At 34.1% G+C, this 21,433-nt stretch overlaps 1 protein-coding gene across 3 annotated transcripts in view; it reads left to right on the top strand.

Annotated features, from left to right (window-relative positions):
• The window catches only part of LOC106136081 (uncharacterized), a 38,024-nt gene that overhangs the window by 14,766 nt on the left and 1,825 nt on the right, over positions 1-21,433 (top strand). Inside the window, exons 2-11 of one of the 3 annotated variants that reach the window (XM_060951456.1) lie at positions 665-874; positions 9,657-9,880; positions 14,869-15,009; positions 15,452-15,569; positions 15,723-16,382; positions 16,494-16,617; positions 16,737-16,780; positions 16,881-17,229; positions 19,001-19,139; positions 20,382-21,044. In XM_060951456.1, the coding sequence (XP_060807439.1) occupies positions 781-874; positions 9,657-9,880; positions 14,869-15,009; positions 15,452-15,569; positions 15,723-16,382; positions 16,494-16,617; positions 16,737-16,780; positions 16,881-17,229; positions 19,001-19,139; positions 20,382-21,044 (2,556 nt within the window). In that variant the 5' untranslated portion in view covers positions 665-780. The other 2 variants (XM_060951466.1, XM_060951461.1) reach the window with 2 other exon arrangements.

Genomic DNA, 21,433 nt, shown 5'->3' on the forward strand with positions numbered 1-21,433 from the left:
GATTTTTCTAATAGAGAAATCATAAATCACATCTTTGTGTCAACTCTGTTAGAAATCGTGTTAAAATTGTTACAATTTAAGTAGAAACTATACTATTGCTTTATATAGAAAGTAGCAAAACTATTGTAATCTCTTCATTGATTAGAAATTAGAAATTCTAGTATCATTTATACGCGAGAACGGTGAATTTGGAACCCAAAAAATAGATACCGTTTAACGAGTAAATTCTTCAAAAAAAATGACAATTATTTTATTGGAAAATATATCTATAACAATGTAAGAAAGAACATATAAAAATTTAAAAAAGAATAAACCAGGAGGAAAATAACAGGCTTATCAGAAAAAAATTACACTTTAATCAAAATTTGATGGACATTACGACATTTTAATTTAACTTATAATTAATTAAGTACCTAATCCTTACGAGTATAAACTCGCAACATAACCGTCTTTTTTTAATAGTTTACCTAATTAATAATTTTGAAAATATCTACAACTTAATGCCTTTCATTTACAATTAACGCAAAACCAATGTAACTACCTACATATATCTATTAAAAATTATGACATAACAACATTAACTACTTATAATTAAACCAATTGAAAACAGGTACCTACTTAACGAGTACTCGAAAAAAAATTCATACCACACTTCAATTTCCAGCGAGCAATACTCTTAACACAGATAATATCGATATGATTTCTTTACCTGTGATCGATACGTGACATCCTTAGTATATCAGTGTGATAACTTTGTAGTTGATACCTAGTGATGTGACAATGTGGGAGTACCTCGCGATTCTTCTGATTGGATTCTGGCTGGGTGTTGCCATATTCCTCTATATTTCCTGTTTCTGGCTGGAGGAGATATTTGGTAAGCGATCCACCATTCAAAACTATAATATAACATACATATAATAAAGTGCAATAAAGATATTACAAACAAACAAACAAAGTGAAGATATATATACGTACATACATACAGATAATCATGTCGAAATCACTGATTGGCCACGATCAGCTGTATGGTTGTATAATGGAATTGAGATTCAAATAGTGAAAGGTTGCTTGCGCATCACCTTCAATAATTCCGAGTTTATTAACCTATCCCTTAGTCGCCTTTTACGACATCCATGGGAAAGATATGGAGTGGTCCTTTTCTAAAGTGCCGGCAAACACACGGCATTTATTTATTTGTTGGAAATCTATTACCTTTATGGCATTGAAAACCCATCTTCTCTTCTCTGTAATATCAATATTTTGTATAGTGTCTGTCTGTCTGTCTGACCCCGTGCTCACGTACAAGCAATCAGCTGACCCTACCTCAAAATGTCAGCTAACTGCATTGTCTATGATTATTACGACGTATGAACGACGAGGATGGATATTGAATAACCAAAGACAATATAGACATGGTGTTAAGCAACAGTTTGAGACCTAAGTGAAATTAATGCAACATACTATTATTATAAATTCAAAAGTAACTCTGTCTGTCGGTTACGCTTTCACGCCTAAACCACTGAACCGATTTTGATGAAGTTTGATACAGAGATTGATCAATCTTTATCAAACTTGATCCCCGTAATCCTTGAAAACATAGGCTACTTTTTATTGCGAAAAAGGGGAGATGACCAAGCGGACGAAGTCGTGGGCAAAAGCTAATATAAGATATCTAAAACAAATACCATAATTTAGTTACTTCTAATGTACATTTTTTTAATGTTCATCCAAAGTTTGCATTAAGGACTAGTTATTGTAGTAAATTGACGTCCGGGGAAATGCTGCAGTGTTGTTTGTTCTTTGCCGATTCTTATGCACTTCTTTTTCTGCTTTGGTAGCGGTAGAATATTAATTTATATTTTAGTTATCATAATCATTAATTAATACATTGTATCCTATTTTGATTATAAATCTACGCCCTACTAGATAAGTCATCCGTAATTAAATTCATCTTATTCTTCAATCTGCATAGTGAAGAAGCCGAAGCTATTTTTCCTTCGCCTCCAGCTTGCACTAGATAACTCTGCTTATTCCCTTAGTCGTCTTCTCTAAAGTACCTTGAAACACCTTAAGGATGATGAAAAAAATAACAACCTGTTCACTTGTAGGTATTAATAAATTTATTAAAATTAATGTCGTGTAGATGACATTTAACTTGGTTGCCCTGAAAGTGATCTGACATTGGAGTTTGGAATGTATGAAATGAAGCAATGCCATTTTTAACTTTTAATTTAATTAATGTCACTACGAATAGAACAAATCGAGGATTATTCTTACGTTCGTAACTAGTACTAATAAAGTCTGTGGTACAGTCAACAACATAATAAAAGTAGATATAAAGCAAAAAAAAACATATTCTGTTTATAATAATGACATGTGTAACAATGAAGATTATTGTTCTTGTTCGATGCAAAGATAATACATACTTGTAAAACCACTAGGTTATTTTTGATGTAAACATGTAAAGAATAAAAAAACTATATCTTTTTATTTATTTCTTCACAAAATTACCTACAATTGCTTGCGGTTATAAATAAAATATTGAAAAATAATCTAACAATTAAACTTAAGTAATATCTATTAAATTCTGAGTACGGTAATTCATTATTTTTACAAAACACTAACTCCATTATACATATATGTAATAGTCAGTCAAAAACCCGAATCGTACCAAGCTCAAAGGTGCCCATCACACGAGCTGCGTTTCCTCTTTAGATGGCTTAGGTTATCTTTTGAACCAGGTACCATCAGGAGCGGTGGTCATAGGTATACTCTGTCACGTAAACGGTGGCGTCCATTTTTTTTTAACGAAACATTTCGCTTCATGGCACCACGGGCCAGCTGTCATGTTAACATTTAAATAATTTATCGCTCGTTTAATTTTATAGTTACACTATTTTTATCCGTTTGTATGTATGCGCTGATCTCCGATAGTTTTGAACGGATTTTGTACGTATTTGGAAAATTGGAAAGAGGGTTTTCTGAGAAAGGTTTTATATCTACATATAAGATTATATACTTAAGTGGGCGTAAGCTAGTAATATTTAGATATATTTTTATGACATACTTCAATAACTGTGCCGTGTGGTTCCCGGCACCGATAGAAAAAGAATAGGACCACTCCATCTTTTTCCCATGGATGTCGTTATAAGCGACTAAGGGATATATAAGGGACTAAGGGATGAAAACTCGGGATTCTTCTTTTAGGCGATGGGCTGGCAACCTGTCACTGTTTGAATCCTAACTCTATCATTGAGCCAAACAGCTGAGCGTGGTGTATCGCAGCTTACTTCGAGGCTAACTCAATCAGTGTAATTTGTCCCGTATATATTTATTTATTTATTATTCAACGACCGATGGTTTGCCTGTTGGACAACTATATGTTCGTATCGATATCGTAAGAAGAAAATGGGCATGGCGTAAGAAAGCAACAACATCTTGTTTACCAAGTTGCAGCCGAATGTACAAATATATAGAGTTTTAGATCTGATAAGTTGTTTCATTTGATATTTTGCCAAATTTTAATTGCTCATAAATATTGTTAGAAATTTGCTAAGGACGATGCAACTGGGAGAGATTAGAGATAGAGATTATTATTAAATTAATACACTTGCTCTACGATTGCTGATAAATATATTTTAATGTGGGTTTTTAGTTACATTTGTAGATGAATGTCATTGTGTTTGTAACTTTTTACCTTTAACTGGCTCGGGTATAGTGTTACGATATCAAGTTGTCGCTACCTGCACGCGAGCTCTAGTCATTAATTTCAGAGACCCAACATGTAAGATCGTTGCTGTAAAGGTGATCGTTGAATATAGGTGGTGAGGTACTTAATTTAAATTTTTAAGTATTTGCGTTATAAGGGAGTTATTAGAATTATTGCGTAATGCTACTTAACGGTTGGCATATAAAGTGAAAACAAGTAGCGCGCTCTTTCTGGGGATAAGTCAAGAATCCTTAAGCTTATCTAAGAAAAGTGTAAACAGAAATTATCTCAGTTGTCCTATAGGATAACGTCTAGAGGGATAGACAATGTAATTCACGAAACAATTAAAATGTACTGTAAGTTTGATCTACGCGACCCTGTTACGAAACCTAATCCGTCCCTGATCATTGTGACACATTCAGAAGTCTGGGTATTTAGCAGTCTCAGGAAATTTATTCTCACCGTAAAAACATTTAAACTAGTAGATATGTTTTGTAAGTAAAACAATTTCTAAGAAAAAAATTCAACAAATATCAACCAATCGATGATCATAACCACAAGTATTTGCTAATAACTTGCACGTTTAATTACTGGTTTTGTAACTGGTAGCGCAGGTTTTATTGGCACTTGGTAAAGGAAAATATCTGAGCCGGGAAATCATGTTTTTATATTTTAATGTGCTTCATGGGTATGAATCAAGACCAACCAGGAATAAAAAGTGTAAAGAGTTTTCCATTGGGAATTTTTCGCTAGTGCCTTTTTAACTTGCGCATCTTGTTCGTTAGTTAAAGTTATGGTAGTGGTATAAAGTTTAGGTTTCAATTTTGAAATGCTTCATTTTGGTCCAAGACTGAATGACCCTTATCTATATTTATGCGTTTCGGTCCCACAAACTGCAGGATAGTGAAAGAAAAGTTCGTACACTTTAAAAAACACATCCAATCCAACAGCTTTCAGCTGCCTAGATCTACTTAAAAATAGTGCTTAGTATACTAAATACTTACCTTCAACCAAGTAAAAAGTTTTAACTATCTTATTCCCGACATGTAAAAGACCTGACATTTACCCTAGTGTGAAGTTGTTAGAAACGGCCTTTATGTTTCCGTCGTTTGTCGCAGGCAAAAACCCTAAAAAGATATGGGAATCCATCAGGACGATAACTAACTCACATAAACCTCATTCGAGCTCTGAAGAACTTCTAGAAATAGGTACTCCTCCTCTTAACTCAGTCAACAAAATAAATTCATACTTCTCGGGTGTCGGTGAAACTTTGGCTAAAAAGATCCCTCCTCCTCTCCCTACTAGCCCCTCAACTACTCTACCAATATGGACTAAATCCCTTGTTATCAATTATACAGACGAAGATGAGATTATGAAATTGATTGACTCCTTGAAAGATGACACTGCGATGGGATGGGATAATATTCCTTCTTCTTTTATCAAAAAACACAAAAGTAAGCTTACTCCTGCAATAGTACACATATGCAATCTTTCTATAGAACACGGTGTCTTTCCCAATGTTTTTAAAACTGCACTAGTTTATCCTATACATAAAGCAGGCAAAAAAGATCAAATGGAAAACTACCGTCCCATCTCTATACTACCCGCACTTTCAAAAATTCTAGAACGCATTCTAAATAAACGTCTCATACATTATCTCGAGAAAAATAATCTATTATCTGAGAATCAATTTGGCTTTCGCACGGGCCGATCAACTTCCCAAGCGGTCGATACTTTAACCTCTCTTATTACTGATGCTTTGGACTCGGGTCAAAAATGCCTCACTGTCTACCTAGACTTCGCCAAGGCTTTTGATACACTCTCGATACCACGTCTTTTATCGAAATTAGAAGCCTTGGGTGTTCGTGGTACTCAACTCAATCTACTTCGTAGCTACCTCACCGACCGTAGACAACTTGTCAAAATTGGTCCCCATCTCAGTTCTGATTGTCCCCTACATTTTGGTGTCCCCCAGGGCAGCATATTGGGCCCTAGCCTTTTTTTAGTATACATAAATGACCTTACAAACCTTCAGCTTGTGAATGGTAACGTACTGTCATTTGCTGATGACACTGCACTTGTCTTCATTGGAGATAGTTGGCCCGAAGTATTTAAATCCGCACAGTTAGGCTTAAATAGAGTTAATCAATGGCTTGCAGAGAACATTCTAACACTTAACACCACAAAGTCATCATACATGATCTATAGTATGAGAAATATTAATCTCCCGAGTACAGGCACTCATAAGATAATTTCACATAACTTCTCGTCCCCACTTTGCGAGTCCTTAGCTTGTGGTTGCCCAGCTTTGGAGAGAGTGTCCACGGTTAAATACTTAGGTGTTACAATTGACTCTAATATGACCTTTCAACAACATATTTCTCTATTATCTTCTCGAGTGAGAAAATTGATATATATTTTTAAACTACTTCGCCCTGTAGCCGATATGAAAGTTCTAAAAATGACCTATAAGGCTCTATGCCAATCCATTATCACATACTGCATAACCTCTTGGGGCGGAGCTGCTGTCACTAATCTTATAACACTCGAAAGAGCTCAAAGAGCAGTCCTCAAAGTAAGTGCATTTAAACCTTTTCGATACCCAACATCTGACCTATATAATGAATGGCAGGTACTTACCGTGAGACAACTATTTATTTTGGACACTGTTTTGAAGTTTCACTCAACATTAACTTATCATCCTGATATTTTGGGCCGTAACAACAGACTTAAACTCTCTTTTCCAAAATATAATACTATGTTTTCCAATCGATTCTTTGGCTTTATAGGGCATTTTCTATACAAAAACCTCAATGCAAAACTTTCTATTGTCGCATTGACCAAATTTTCATGCAAAAAAATTGTTACAAACTGGCTTCTACATTGTTCTTATGAAGAAACAGAGAATATGCTTCATCCTTTAGTTTGACTACTCCTTACTTTCGACGATTTCTCTTGGAATCTAAGTGTTAAAGAATTTTTATTATTCAAATATAGTTATAAGTATGTACATAGCGTAGCCTTGTGTATAATGTCTGGCTTCTGCATTCAGTAGTAATGCCGATCTTACTGATGCCAAGACCTAACGTCTTAGGGCTGAATGCAGGGGTTATCACGCAAAACTTGTTTGTAATTATTGTACCATTTCGTAGATTTAATACCTATGTGCCATATTCCGTGGGGGGGGGGGGACCTGGTGACCTGCTATACAGGTGTTTTTGACGCCTAGTGTTGGCACCAGATCTCCACATCTAAATTGATTATTCTATATGGTATTATTACTCGTATTATCTTAAAACCCTAGAACTTATCTCCTTCAATGTTACTTAAACTTAACTAGTATTAAGATTTTGATTTCTATTGGTATCCACGTCAATTTTGTTGTGGAGTGAATAAAGATATTTTTATTTTTTTATTTTATTTTTATTTTTTATCAATCTTTCGAAAACTGTTGGTTTTTGCGGGGTAGACAGCTACCAAACTACAAAGGATTTAGACGTGATTATGTATGTATTTACTTAGACAAATGCATTTTGTTTTTGCAAAACACGTTTGGTTTTATGACGTGTATAGGTAAATAACAGTTGGCATCATGTTTCTGCTAACTCATTTACATCATAGTATATGTAGTAGTTGTAGTTTCATATTTCTATTTTTAGGTCCAAACAGCAAAACTAGCCAAATTAGCTTATAGAATTATTTATATTTATAGTAAAATTTTAGCCTTTTTTGCTTTTCTAGCAAATTACACATCAATATTTATGTTTTTAGGTTTATTCTTAGTACATATTTTTATTAAAATTGTTGTTGACTTCACAAATAAAATATTAGGTATTTGAGTAGCGGTCAGTTTTACATAAAAAACGTTGCCCACGTTATTAAAAAAAAACTGCTCGCTGAAGTGATTGAAATTAAACAAAAAATAGGTGTAGAAGGTTTTGAGTGTATTATCATTATAAAATAAAAATCAAATATTAAGGGACTAAGCAAGGCAATGCTAATAAAGGCGGGTAACCTGTCAGTATTTGAATCTCAATTACATCATTAAGCCATCCAGCTGAAAGTTACCTTTCATTATTTTAAAGACTGTTGGCTCTGTCTAACCCGAAAGAGATATGCACGAGAATATTTGTAAAATAATAATAATAACCTATATATAATACTAGCTGTGCCCGCAACTTCGTCCGCGTGGAATAGTTATTAGGGACATCATTGTAGCCCTCAAGGATGAATAATTTTCCTTTTTTTTTTACAATTTCCATTATTTCTTTGCTCCTTAGAGTTGCAACGTGATGTTATATAGCCTATATAGTGTTCCTCGATAAATGCTCTATTCAATGATAAAATAATTTTTCAATTCGACCCAGTAATTCCTGAGATAAGCGGGTTCAAACAAACAAACTCTTCAGCTTTATATTAGTATAGATTCTGATATTATGCCATAATTCCATGACCTCTAGGAGTCTAATAATAAGATTGGTTATAACATGCAAGTTACCACATAATGGAAACAAACGGTTGTAAACACTTGTTTTCACTGCAACGTCCGTTGTTTTAAGCGAAAATTGTAAGCAAACTTCGTTATAAACGTTTTATGACTAGGTATAGGCAACAGCATACCAAACTACCGAAATTCACTGGAAATTCGCCTCTTTATACTGCGATATAGAGTTTCACGCAGAGTGACTTGATATGCGGTTGACTGTACTACAACATTTTTAGATTTCCGTGTCTCAAAAATAGAAAAAAAAAACGGAATTTATAAGTAAGTAATGACTGATCACGTCAATGTGTTTTTGTTTATCAAGACCTTTTTCTCAGTAACACGTAGAGGTGAAAGGTTAAAAAACTATTTTTTGGCGGGAAAAAGACGTCGTTGACTTTTTGTTTTTTCGACGGAGGCCAGAATCAGCAGATCCGCCGAAAGTTTTTCGGCAAGAGACAGGCAAAATGTTCACTGGCTTTTTTTATAACATTAAGGTTCACGTGATTTGGTTTTTTTTTATATTTTACATTAGGTATTATCTTATATTGGTATTTTCCTTGGAGAAATTACATCATTTTAAATTAGTACTTATTTACATAGTGGTCCATTATAGATATACAATTAAAAAATGCGAATTTGATTCTATTGAATGTTTGTTACCAACAACTTAAATTCAATTTTGCTTTCAGAAATAAATTAGAAATATTAAAGTTTTTCTTACTTAAGTATTCATCTTACATTTGAAACTCATAGCTACTATTGTAATATTGGACACACTCATTACTAACAATCGCCGATACTAATTTGCTTTTGTGCACTAAGAATGTGGAATGTTTTAATATTTCAAAGCTGACATAGGTAACCATGATGTTTGCTGTTTTTTCCACAGAGTTTTTCGCATGAAATTATACTTGGTTTATGTACCTATAACTTGTGACTCATTCTGTTTGGACATACACGTGGCATTTTTACGTGATAACTCTTGACACTCTATATAAATTTTTATATAGTACATATAAAGTTTACCTTTAATATGAACCAATATAAAAAAAGAATAGGACCACTCCATCTCGTTCCCATGGATGTCGTTAAAGGCGACTAAGGGATAGGCTTATAAACTTGGGATTCTTCTTTTAGGCGATGGGCTAGCAACCTGTCACTATTTTAATGCCAAATAGCTGAACGTGGCCTATCAGTCTTTCCAGACTGTTGGCTCTGTCTAGCCCGCAAGGGATATAGATGTGACTATATGTACCTATGTATGCATGTATGAATTTCATTGTTGCATTGTCATTTTACAAAGTCTTGCAGCATGTAGATAAGTGAAATGTTAATCATAAAATACGTTTAAGTACGTTGAAACATAAACTAACAATGGAGTTTCTAATTTAATATTTTTTTTAAACGAAAATGCAACAATCAAACAAATTTTAAATTAAGAACGCAATTTCATATTTTCAGATCTGCCAGCATCACGGCGCGGCTCCCAATCCAGCGCTTCCACCGCTCACCCGTCAAGCGGAGCGAGCGGCGCCCATGTCCAGCTTAAGCGCTTGGTGGCGAGGGTCGTGGAAGAGGCCGCTGCGCTGCCAGCGCTCGCTAGATACGCTGCAGAGCCGCCGCGAACTCCCACCATAGAGACGTCTACGTATGAGGATTTGCTGGCCACTGCTATATTGAATAAGGTACCTCCTTAAATATAAGAAAAATAGAGGAAAATTATTAACTGACTAATATCAATGCACAGCTGAAACTGCTGGATCTAGAGGTATTATGAGATATGAAATTTAGTTTTAAAAGTTCCTTATGTGGTGTATATAGGTACTAAGAGTGGATTTTCGGGGAATTCCCACGAAAAGAGTTATTAACAGGATTTTTCTTTTACTCTTTGGGCATGTAGTAAAACAAGTTATAAATGGGGTACATTTAAAAGACGATGTAACTTTATAGACATCTTGACAGACGAAAGCAAGCTTTTAAAAAATGTATATTTATCAACATTAATAACTAAGAATTATATATGCTTTATTATCGAACACCTTTACCTCAATTTAAAAGCAAAAAGTCTATGTTTGTTCATTGTACAACGTGCTTTAAATAAAATAAGAATATTTTTATTAATTCTAGGTTTATTGCTGTTATTATAGCAAGATAACCCCTTATTAAAAACTTAAAGATCAACGGATGATAAATACCCATTTATTTTCTAAATTATTTTTAAATTGTCCCTGTTCTTCAGGCGCGTCATTAACACTTATTAAAATGTTTGCTACTTAGTGCCGGCCCTATCAAGTTTTAGAATGCAGCAAATTATGATTTTATGGCACTTTTGGTTTTCCAAACATTACAAGTTAACATTGAAAAAACCTAACTTATCCTATCCAGGATCTATGGTCAGAAATATACCCAGGGCTTCTCTCCGGAGTGATGAGGACGCAACCGGGACTAAAGCCAGGAAGAAGATATGTTATTGTCTAGCACGTGCAAATAAGTGAGAAATCACAAAAACCATGATCAAAATCCAAACTGGTACAGGATCACGAAATCAGACTAGAGTCGGGATTATGTCATCGATCAGAATCCCCGTAAACTCATCTGTTCATCAGATTCCCTTTAAATAAAATTTTGACATTTTGAATATTTTTATGAATCCAACGACTATAGTCGCCCCTTTCGTCGTATGGTAGCGCCGTCACCACAGCAAGTTATAATAATTATGCAATGACTAGAAATCCAGGTATTGTTTGGAATTCTCATCATTTGCTAATAAGAACTGCTATTTATCTGCACGAAACTTTAAATACGGTGAAGTTTATCATGAAATAACGCGTTTAGATCAACGGATCCAAGGTAACTTTAAGACATTGTAACACTTCAAGATGAATACCAGTACTATGTTTTAACGATTAATTGATAAATATATAAAACAAAACGGCAAATTGATATCCGAAAGAATGAAAAGAAGTATAGAATGTAATCCTGTCTGCGAGTAACAGCATGATATTGGCAAGTTTATGTAAACATAACCTTATTGGAAGAAACCTTACATACACATATTATGTCAGTAGGTCCCATCGTCGCTAATCTAGGGGTGGCAATATTTTCTGCCTCTTGAAAGACAAAATATATCTACTTCCTCGCTATTTAAATTCTGAATGAATAAGTAGTTAATTTGCCATAAAACAGACAACATCTTTAATTAAAAATTGCGTGTAAATATTTAATAAAATAAAATTACATCAGCACACGAAAGTATTATCTGAATGTAAACATCAAATTTCAATAAAGTCATTTCTCATTATCACTAATCTGCTGGCCACCCATCCCTTCATATTTGTATAAGTAAAAAAAATTACTTAAGCGCCATACATACATCGCATCATTTAACAACTTACTGTTCTTCCCATTATTATGATCTCATCATTGGTGAAATTTGAACAAATTTCGATGGTCGATGATTTGATAATAATTGTTTAAAAGAAAAGGACAATAATTTACTTGTACATTATTCGTATTATCTATAAATGTATTTAAATGAGAAATCTCACACCATAAGCTAACATGCACATACATACAATAATTAATTCAAACTCAGAGTTATCACCAAGATATCACACGGATCTATAAGGCCCCTTTGCAGCCTAACTGATAACAGATATCAGTGATAACGATAACCAGTCTGCCAGATACAATGGATCCGGTGCAGTCAAAAGAAATCGTAAGTAATTTCGGTAATTACACAAGTCTGTGAGTTTGGCTTGTCCAGTGATGACGCTCGTTTAGGTCAACTGTCTAATAATGCGGTAGTGTTGTGCTCGGCTGCAAAATGTTGCCGATTTACACGTTGTATGCGACGATTCTAGTACTCTTTATGTATATGGTTGCAATTGTGTTGCATGTAAGTAATCTTTGTTTATTTTATATTATTCTATTTTTTTATTGACCCATTAGAGTAGAGAAGTAAGTATTGTATCCGTATATTTTTTTAAATATTGAAGAAATCATAAAGTTGATATAGAAGGCGGAACATGATCTTGCATAATATTTACATTTTTATACATTATCCTCTTTACCTAATTCAACTAATACAAATCCAGTATTTTATAGAATGTATATACAAAAAATATAAACAAAAAAAAAATACGTTTTTTATAACGTATTCAAGTATTACAACAAAATACAACATTGTATTAACACTATGTTATATTTTAATTTTAAATAAAATTTTATAACGCCGAAAGTAAGACAGACAACGTAAACACTAAAAATATAATTTCTCATAGATACTAATCGGTACAAATAAATAATCAAAACAAAACTTGATTCACAGCTGATTCCACTAATCCGATAATCTTCAGCTGAGTCCGAATTTCAATAATTATTCCAATCGAAAAAAGTATTTATTCTTAGTGAGTACTTTCTATTATTTTTAAGTTTCAAAAAATCCTTAAATTAAAGTTATCTGTCATACACACACGTCTGTATTTGTTACAGAGTAGACACAACCAATAGACACAAAAGTTTATTAATACTATATAAACAATTATGCTTATATTATATATGTTGTGGTAGTTTTAGTAAAATGAGAAAAGTAAAATGACAAAGTTTGAAATAATATGCTTTAAACAGTTTCCCTTCTCGATACTAATTAATAAAATAATCATCATTACTTTGAGAATAAATAATCAAAGCACAATTGTATGTAAGTCCACTGAGCTGTTATCTCTCGCCACGCTACTGCCATGCATTGTAACTTAGCGCCCCACTGAGCGCCACGCGGGGGCGCCAAAATGTATCGACACCCCCGTGCTATGAGTTTTCTTTTTCACACTACCTCCGCCTCAATAAAAAAATTTACTGGAAATATGATATGCTCCTTATAATTTATATTGGTAGAGAACTCTTTCATTTACACTGCAAAATTTATAAAAATATTATTGATTAAATAACTTTAAAAAAAAAGAGAACCGCCTTCAATCGATATCCTCCTTTTTAAAGTCAAAACATTTCTAAACCCTTCTCCTAGGTGTAACAAACACTTTAAACGCAAGATAATCACAGACAAACATTATACATTTTTAGGGCGGTTTAACCATTCATAAAAACATTAAATTGTGGGACCTAAACTTAAAATTAAACCATGCCTTCAATAAATTAATGAAATAAGCAAGTCAATACAGAAATCAATAAAAATAATATGCAACTTCTCAGCTATTTAGAAGCTTCTTTGCTGCAGAAAAAAAATTGAAATCACGTGGCGAAAAACCTTTATTTTCGGCGCTATACGGATGCAATCTAAAACGGATATACATGCAAATAATTATGATATTAATTCATTTATCTTCTTGTGTTTTATTATATCGCTTTTTAATCTGATATGGCCACATTGGAACTTGTACATGCTGATATGTTTATAAACTTTGTAGATATTGATTAATGTACCTACATATTAATTACATAGGTATATTCGACTTAGGTGACTAAGTAATTGTTCAATATTCCATTTTTTAATCCTCATAATACCTACACATTTACAAAGAATAGGTAGAAAGTAGGTACTTGTATTTATACATATAATTTTAATAGATAACTTGATTACGATTTACGTAAACAGAAATGACTACATTTTGATTTTAAATGGCGTCTTACAGTTATTACGAGACTGGATGTGTCTTCCCCGTATGGATTGAAGACGTGACAGTATGTCCCAAGGCCGTTGGCTCGTAAAACCTTAAAAGATTGTAAAGATTATGTTTTAATCCTCCAGAAAACACAATTGGTTAAGTTTTCTCAGCATGATAAGGATTACCTTTCTCATTATTTGTAAAGTACAAAAAAGGTTCCATTTTTATTTACAAAAAATAAAAAACTATGACAAAATAGCTATTAAAAACATTAAGTGCCACCCCTGCGTGGATTAAGATCAATCCTTTACGAGTGCGAACTTCGCAGTGCAATACGATTTTCAGCTGTGTAGACTCGTCTTTACTTTCAATAGAATATTGTGTAAATGTGCAAGAAATTAAGTCATAATCTTATTATCATTACAAAAATAGTTTCGACATAAATACGGGAATGTATAATTTTTTTAGTTCAATTGTCAGTTATTTTCCTGCTGACAATGCTGATAAAGGAGGCAACGAGGTTTTTTTTTTTTATTTAAACGATTAAACGAAGGATTAATAGTTTTGCTTAACATACAGTTAACCATATAAGTTACCCTGCTTATGGCAAGTTGAATACAAAATTAAAAAAAAATGCAAAATTCAAATAATTTATTCATTATTATGGGACACTTCATATCACTTAATAATTGTCATATATTTTGGTTTCACAACATTGGTTGACGGCAGGCAACAAATTCGTAGTAAATTTAAGCAAATTTAAAAAAATGATTTTGACTGCACACGTTAACAATTTCTCTGAAGCTTTCATATTCAAAGCTCAGTGTAAGGACGTAATAAAAAAAAAGTGTAAAAACCCAAATAATTTGAAACGTCCAACATTTTAAAGGCTCTCATAAACTAAAGAAGGCGAACTGCCGTGTGATTGACGTAGCCCACTCTTAATAAAAATAGGTTTTCAATATATTACGGGTATTGGAACATCGTTTACAAGAAAATTTTTAACAGAAATTTCCTTTTCATTCACGTCGCATTTCTTGTATTTCCAGGTCATCGAACGCTACCAGAACGAGAACGGTTCTGGTGGTCGCAGCAGCGGTATACACTCTGCGAGCGCCAGCCCCATACCATCAGAGCGGTCATCACCAAGGTCGCTAAACTCCACGCACTTGAGAGATGTCACACCACCAGTAAGTTTTGCCTTAATTGTTGATATATGTATACGTTTTACCTTAATTTTTGATATTGAGCTTAGCAGTCAAGTTCATTTCTTTAACCAGCCGTTACCATCCTAAATCTGTTTTGATTGACGTAGACCAAAAGTTAGTTCGAAGAATGGTCTTCACCATAGAATAGATAAGAATAGGCCTTATATTATGCGACCAAATTTTTCCCACGGATATAGTAAAAGTCGACTAAGGGAAAGGCTAATAAACTTGGGATTCCCATTGACGACCTGTCACTATTTGAATTTCAATATTATCATTTAGCGATACAGCTGAACGTGGCATTTCAGTCTTTTCAAGATTGTTGGCTCTGTCTGCCCTGCAAGGGATGTAGACGTGATTGTATGTTATGTTATAGAGCTCGTTTCAAGACGACGACTCAGTTAAACTAAAATGTATTTTTCAGCTGCAGGAAGTTGATGTATCGGATTGGGAGGAAGGAGACGCCACAGAAGATGCTGTGGAGCTGCCCCGGCGAGTACCATTCCCAGAGTTCGGTGGAGACATAGTCCATCAAGCTATTGGTAAGATTATGGGAAATTACCAGCAACGTAACGAAAAACAAATTCTCTTGAAATAAACAAATTTGACACAGAAATAGACTATATCTTTTTAAGTTATATAATTTCATTTGTTTGCTTGTGACATTGCCTAATACCAAATTCATATTCTTACAGACAATGAAGACCGCGACTTCGACGAAGTATCTGGCAGCGATATACAAGCAGTCGACGGCAGCTGGGAGGAGAATTGGCTTTTCCAAAAGAAAAAGATTAAAACGATTCAATCTGTCCCAGTGCCAATGTTAGTTCCGAATAGCAACACTGAATACAGAGTCCTCATTGGCGATAGGGACGCTGATGACACAACAGATCTATCAGACAATGCCAGTGACGCTGAAGAAGACTCAGAATACAAAAGCGACATCAAAAGAGTTCTAGATTCTAAACACGTGATAGGAGGAAAAACGAAAATTGATGAAGACTTTGAACCAGATAGTCTCACAATTATAGACGGCAATAATGATTTCGAAAAAAGTGACGATTTTGAATACAAAGATAAACATGTGCTAGATGCAGTTAACATTGATTTAAACGACAACAAAATTAACAACAGCGATATAAAAGAAAATATAACAACAGAAAATGGGAGTGACTCTATCATGATACTGGATATAGACAGCGGACCATTACTAAAAGCAGAATTCAATTTGAAAGAAGAAATACATAGGACGATGTTGAATGGAAATAGGGAATATGGAAATTTAGAAGAAATGAACAGCATCAACAACAATGAAATTGGTCAAGATGTTGTGGACAGTCTCTCAAACATCAAAGGTATGTTAATAGTTCCTGAAATCGAAATGTTTTGTCACGTTTTTTATAAATCATGAACATTGCAGAAAAACATTTAATAGGTAAGTATTACAATAACATTTTATGTAACAGGATCAACGAATACAATAACAAGTCGTCATGAAAGGGAAGGCGAATATGAAGAAACTGTGACAAGACCAGTCCAAAGATATGCGGATAGTCTTAGACGCCAACATTTCCATGAGGAACCGCAGGAGTAAGTTGTAGATAATAACAATATAAAAATAATTATACATTTTTCGAAATGTATTCTTAAAATCCATTTCTTTATTGTAGTATTTACTAATTTCCATTTCTCTATTGTAATGTTTACAGAATTCCAACTAGAGACACTGACAAAGAAGAAGATCTTATACCAGGTAATTTAAAATGAAAAAAAAAATGTATTTCGATCTCTCGAGTATAAAACAAATTTAAGCTTCCATTTAATGCAAATTAATTACACAATCAATGTTTCAGGTTCGATCGCATATAGAGAGCGTAAAAAATGGCTCAACTATGTTGAAATGCCTAATAATCCATATTCACCTGAAGCTATACAAAAAAGATTGATGGCAAAAAGTACATCTTCCTTATTTGATATGTTATCGACGAAAACTAAAGATTTACATGATGACACGGAAGAATCCAAGGATACGGATTTAAAAACGCCAGTAGAGCAAGATGTTCCCGTGAAAGAAGTTAAACAGAATGGACACGCTTTAAACGTCAATGGTAGCATTAACAGTATAAATGGTACAAGATCTAAAAGTCCATCACCTAAAATATTAAAAGATGTACTAGCTGAAGAAATACCTCAATATAAACGGTAAGCAAATAATTTTACCTATCTAATATTTAGTAATTTTACTTAAAAGTCATTACCTACTTCCTAGCTATATGTACGGTCGCGTTCATAATTGCAGTCATAGTTCGCAAAACTTTATAGCTTGCAGTCACCGCTATCACTCACACATTCACACAAATAACACAATAAACAACAAGCGGTGGAGCGTTGGGTAACCGCCATCAAGAAGAGGGTAGTGTAAAAAGTCGCCGCGCAGCGGCCGTCGTCCGCTTATCAACACAGCGACACGCCACACAGCGGAGATCCATGGTGGAACAGTACGAAAATAATGGCGTCATACCGACCTGAACATTTGCGGAACAGTTCGACACATCAGTGGTTACTGTTCGTCGAGTTTGCACCGCGAGGGACTACACCACAGACAGCCAGCAAGAAAACCGTATTTATCCGAAATAAATAAGCAAAAACGTTTAGAATTTTCTCGGCAGTATTTGGATTTTGACTGGAAAAAAGCGATATTTGCGGACGAAAAGTTCGTTTACGTCATCGCAACACGGTAGGCTTCATTTATGGCGAAGAAATGCAACTTGGTATGAAGAAATAAATATTGTGCCAAATATGGAGTCTGGACGCATATCTGTAAATAAGTGGGGCTGGATGAGTGCTGCTGGACCTGGGGAACAGGTGTGGATAGCAGGACGCGCTACAGCTGCTCATTATGTGCAAGTGCTGGAAGAAACCATGTTGCCAACTGTGTGGTGTATTTATTCGATTGATGATATGCCAACAATATCATTTGTGCAAGACAACTGCCCTGTGTATCGAGTCTATATAGTGCGTGAAAGGTTCTGCCAGTTTATATTAAAACTACTAATTACTTAGATAGTATTTAAGGACAGCTTCAATATCTTTTCTTTATGAAAACGAATAATTAAGCTGTAACCTTAATAACAGGAGATAAGTAGATGATACAATTAGTGTAATATGCTGTATGTATAGCTTTATATAATCATCAATATGTAAACAAAACTATAGGTAAACTGTTTCAATAAAATTTACTAATTTAATTATTGAATGTTTTATTTTGCTCCCTCTTGTTTAATATTTCTTGGTGATTTCCGTGTTTGAAGACACGGGTATTATAATTCTTAGATATCAGTTAGTTAGTTAGTCAGTCAGTTACTTAGTTCAAATGGCACCTTGAAACATTAAAAATCAATTTTTTTTTAATAGACAAATAAATACTCGATTAACTTCGGAATCCAAGTAACGCTAGTAACTAGAACAAGCGAGTGTGAGCAAGAAAGATTTTCTAATAATATCTTAGATCTCACTTGCTCACACGAAGTAATAAAATTGCTACCCAATAACTTTTAAAGGAACCACTACCTATGTTGGGGTCGTGTGCAGACAAACTTTCAACCTTATTGAAATGACATAAGTCTGGCAGTCGCAGGCTTCCCTCTATAGGCAAATCTTATGCAAATAATGAGAGACGACGATATCTCGATCGACAATTATCGGGCCTAGTTCGGCTATCGTTGATTACCGTCTCTTTCTGTTTTGTTATGTTATATGTCATAGAATAATAAACTGTTTTACTTAGTAATCATTAGTATTAAAGACCGTATTCATTTGATGGAATATTTATTCTTTTTAAATATGCATGTGTGTGTGTATCTAGTTGAACCACAGTGCACGCTATTTTAACCCGTAAGAATTTTAAAACTATGACTGCAGATATGAACGCGATCGTACATATAATTGTTATAAAAAAATACAATGATTTCAGATACGATAGAGATTACTACATAAAAGAGGCCAAAGCTTCAGCAGGAGGTCGCAAAAAGAATAGTTTCAGCGACACAAGTTCATTGTCGTCTATGAACAAGTCAACCAGTTTAGATAATTTCGAAACAGATTTGTCCCCTGTAAGTGCCAGCAGCTCGTTGAGCGACCTAGAAGCCTCCGCCCTCCATCAAAACATCGTCCGTGCCGTTCTCAGCCCACGAAATGCGAGCCCCAACTTCGCCATAAACCCAATTTTTGAGAACTCTGATAAACATAACGATAATAGTAACGAAAATTTCACGACAGACAAACGAAATGACCATCGATATGCCAACGTAAGAGAACAAAGTAGAACTGTGTGCGATGAAGGTGATGGTTACGTGGAAAACGAGGATATAGTTAGGCTTAAAATACCGAATAAACCAGAAATAACTGAAGACCTTTTTGAGACGTATAACGATGTTAGGCGAAGCAACACTCTCAGAAGCGAAGACCTGTGCGTCCGCGCTAAGAGACATTCGAGTCTCAATTATACATTCGGCGGAAGCTTAAGGTTAAGCAAAGGTTTCCGTAACGACCTCTGGTGAAACACTATAGTTTCTTAAAAATATCTAATTCACCTTCAATCTAAGCACTCATACTGACAATTTAATAAGTCCTACCGAAATCTTAACTCTTATGTCATTAATATACGAATCTCGTTTAACTATGTACAATACCTACATGATACCCAGATTGGTCATAAGTTAACGAATCTAAACCACCTTCGATAAAATAATCTCTTGCGTGGTGAAAGAAACCGCAATCATTACTAAATCGTCCACAAAAGCTTCAAATATCTTCGTTTTGACACACAAAAATTGCCTGTTGTGTGTTTAAGTTGGCATGTTTAATAATTGAATATATTTTATGACGCAGACTAACAACACTCTGCACTTATAAATACGAGGGTATCTCTTAGTATCGCACTATAGATTTGTGTCTTTTCTAATAAATATTTTCAGTACTATTACAGTAATCCACCAAGACGTTAGTGGTGAGTGTTGTATGATTTTGGAAAAACTATGACTAATCGCATTGGTTGGCTTGCCACTAAACTAACCAGGTTTAAGATCTAATACTTCCAACTTCCCTAAACCTTCACTCTCATAACAATTAACATTTATTAATTAACCGTTATGTATATTTTCTTTCAACATTTATAGATATAGACTAGATACATTGTTTCTAAATTGCACGAAGTTACGTTTTTTCTACGCACGCCGAAATAATTTGTACGTAATTCATAATGAATTGGGGCTTAAAGAAAAATCATTCACATCATTTTAATGTTTGAAATTAACCAAATTTTGCACCATATTAAATATAAATTGGATTTTCAGGGATTACTTATAAAGCAATTTAACACAATCGCTGCAAACCAACAATACACGACGTTTGCTAAAGATCAACCTAAGGAATCCATAACTATAACAGCTAGTAGTACTAAAACTGAGATATTAATAGAATATGATGACTACACTAATGAACAAACACTATTTTCTGCTAAACCCATATATGTTGATGATGAAACTGAACAACGATTTGAGGAAATACTACAAGACGCGAGGGTTGCTGCAGTAGACGCTCCAAAAACAAACGATGAACCACTAAAATCACCAACAAATGTCAGTGTTGACAATTCTTACATAAGCACAAGCAGTTTAGAAGATTCAATTAAGATATATAACGTGCAAACAGGTGAGATAGTGAAGTGCCCGCCGGAAGATAAGTTATCAAGATACGAGGTAACTGACAGAAATGACAACATCGATATTGTAGATAAAAATTCAGGAGAACCCGCGGAGTTTAGTGGAAGTGAAGACGTGAATGATGACTCAGTGACAGTTATTGACAAATCTCTAGAAAATGATATATCTATTGAAGAAAGGAATAAAGAATTAGAGAGAATAAGTGAAGTGGAGGAAATACTGGCTCAATTACCGAAAGTAAAGGAATTGGCGAAGAAATTTGTTAGCATGGACAATTTACACGAACCGATCAAGGTGAGTAAAACATGATTCATATAGAACAAATAAGATAGGAACGGTAAAATTATTAACACAAGTATTACATATCAAGCATATTTTTCGGAAATACTTTCGATAAAATCTATTAAACAATCCCTGCTAAAGAATAAGTATATTAATATATGCATACGTATAGTCATGTCTTTATACCTTACGGGGTAGACAGAGACAAAAGTCTCGAAAAGAATGAAAAGCTACGTTCAGCTATATGGTTTCATGATGGATTCAAATAACGACAGGTTGACAGTAAATTAATATAATTAGTCATTAAATATGTAGAAAGGGATAGTATATTTATACAAATATTGTCAATGGTACTTTTCGGAAATTCATTCGATATAACCACTATTCTATTACTGGGTATT

The sequence above is a fragment of the Amyelois transitella genome, chromosome 3, assembly GCF_032362555.1.
Source record: "Amyelois transitella isolate CPQ chromosome 3, ilAmyTran1.1, whole genome shotgun sequence".
Lineage (NCBI taxonomy): Eukaryota > Metazoa > Arthropoda > Insecta > Lepidoptera > Pyralidae > Amyelois > Amyelois transitella.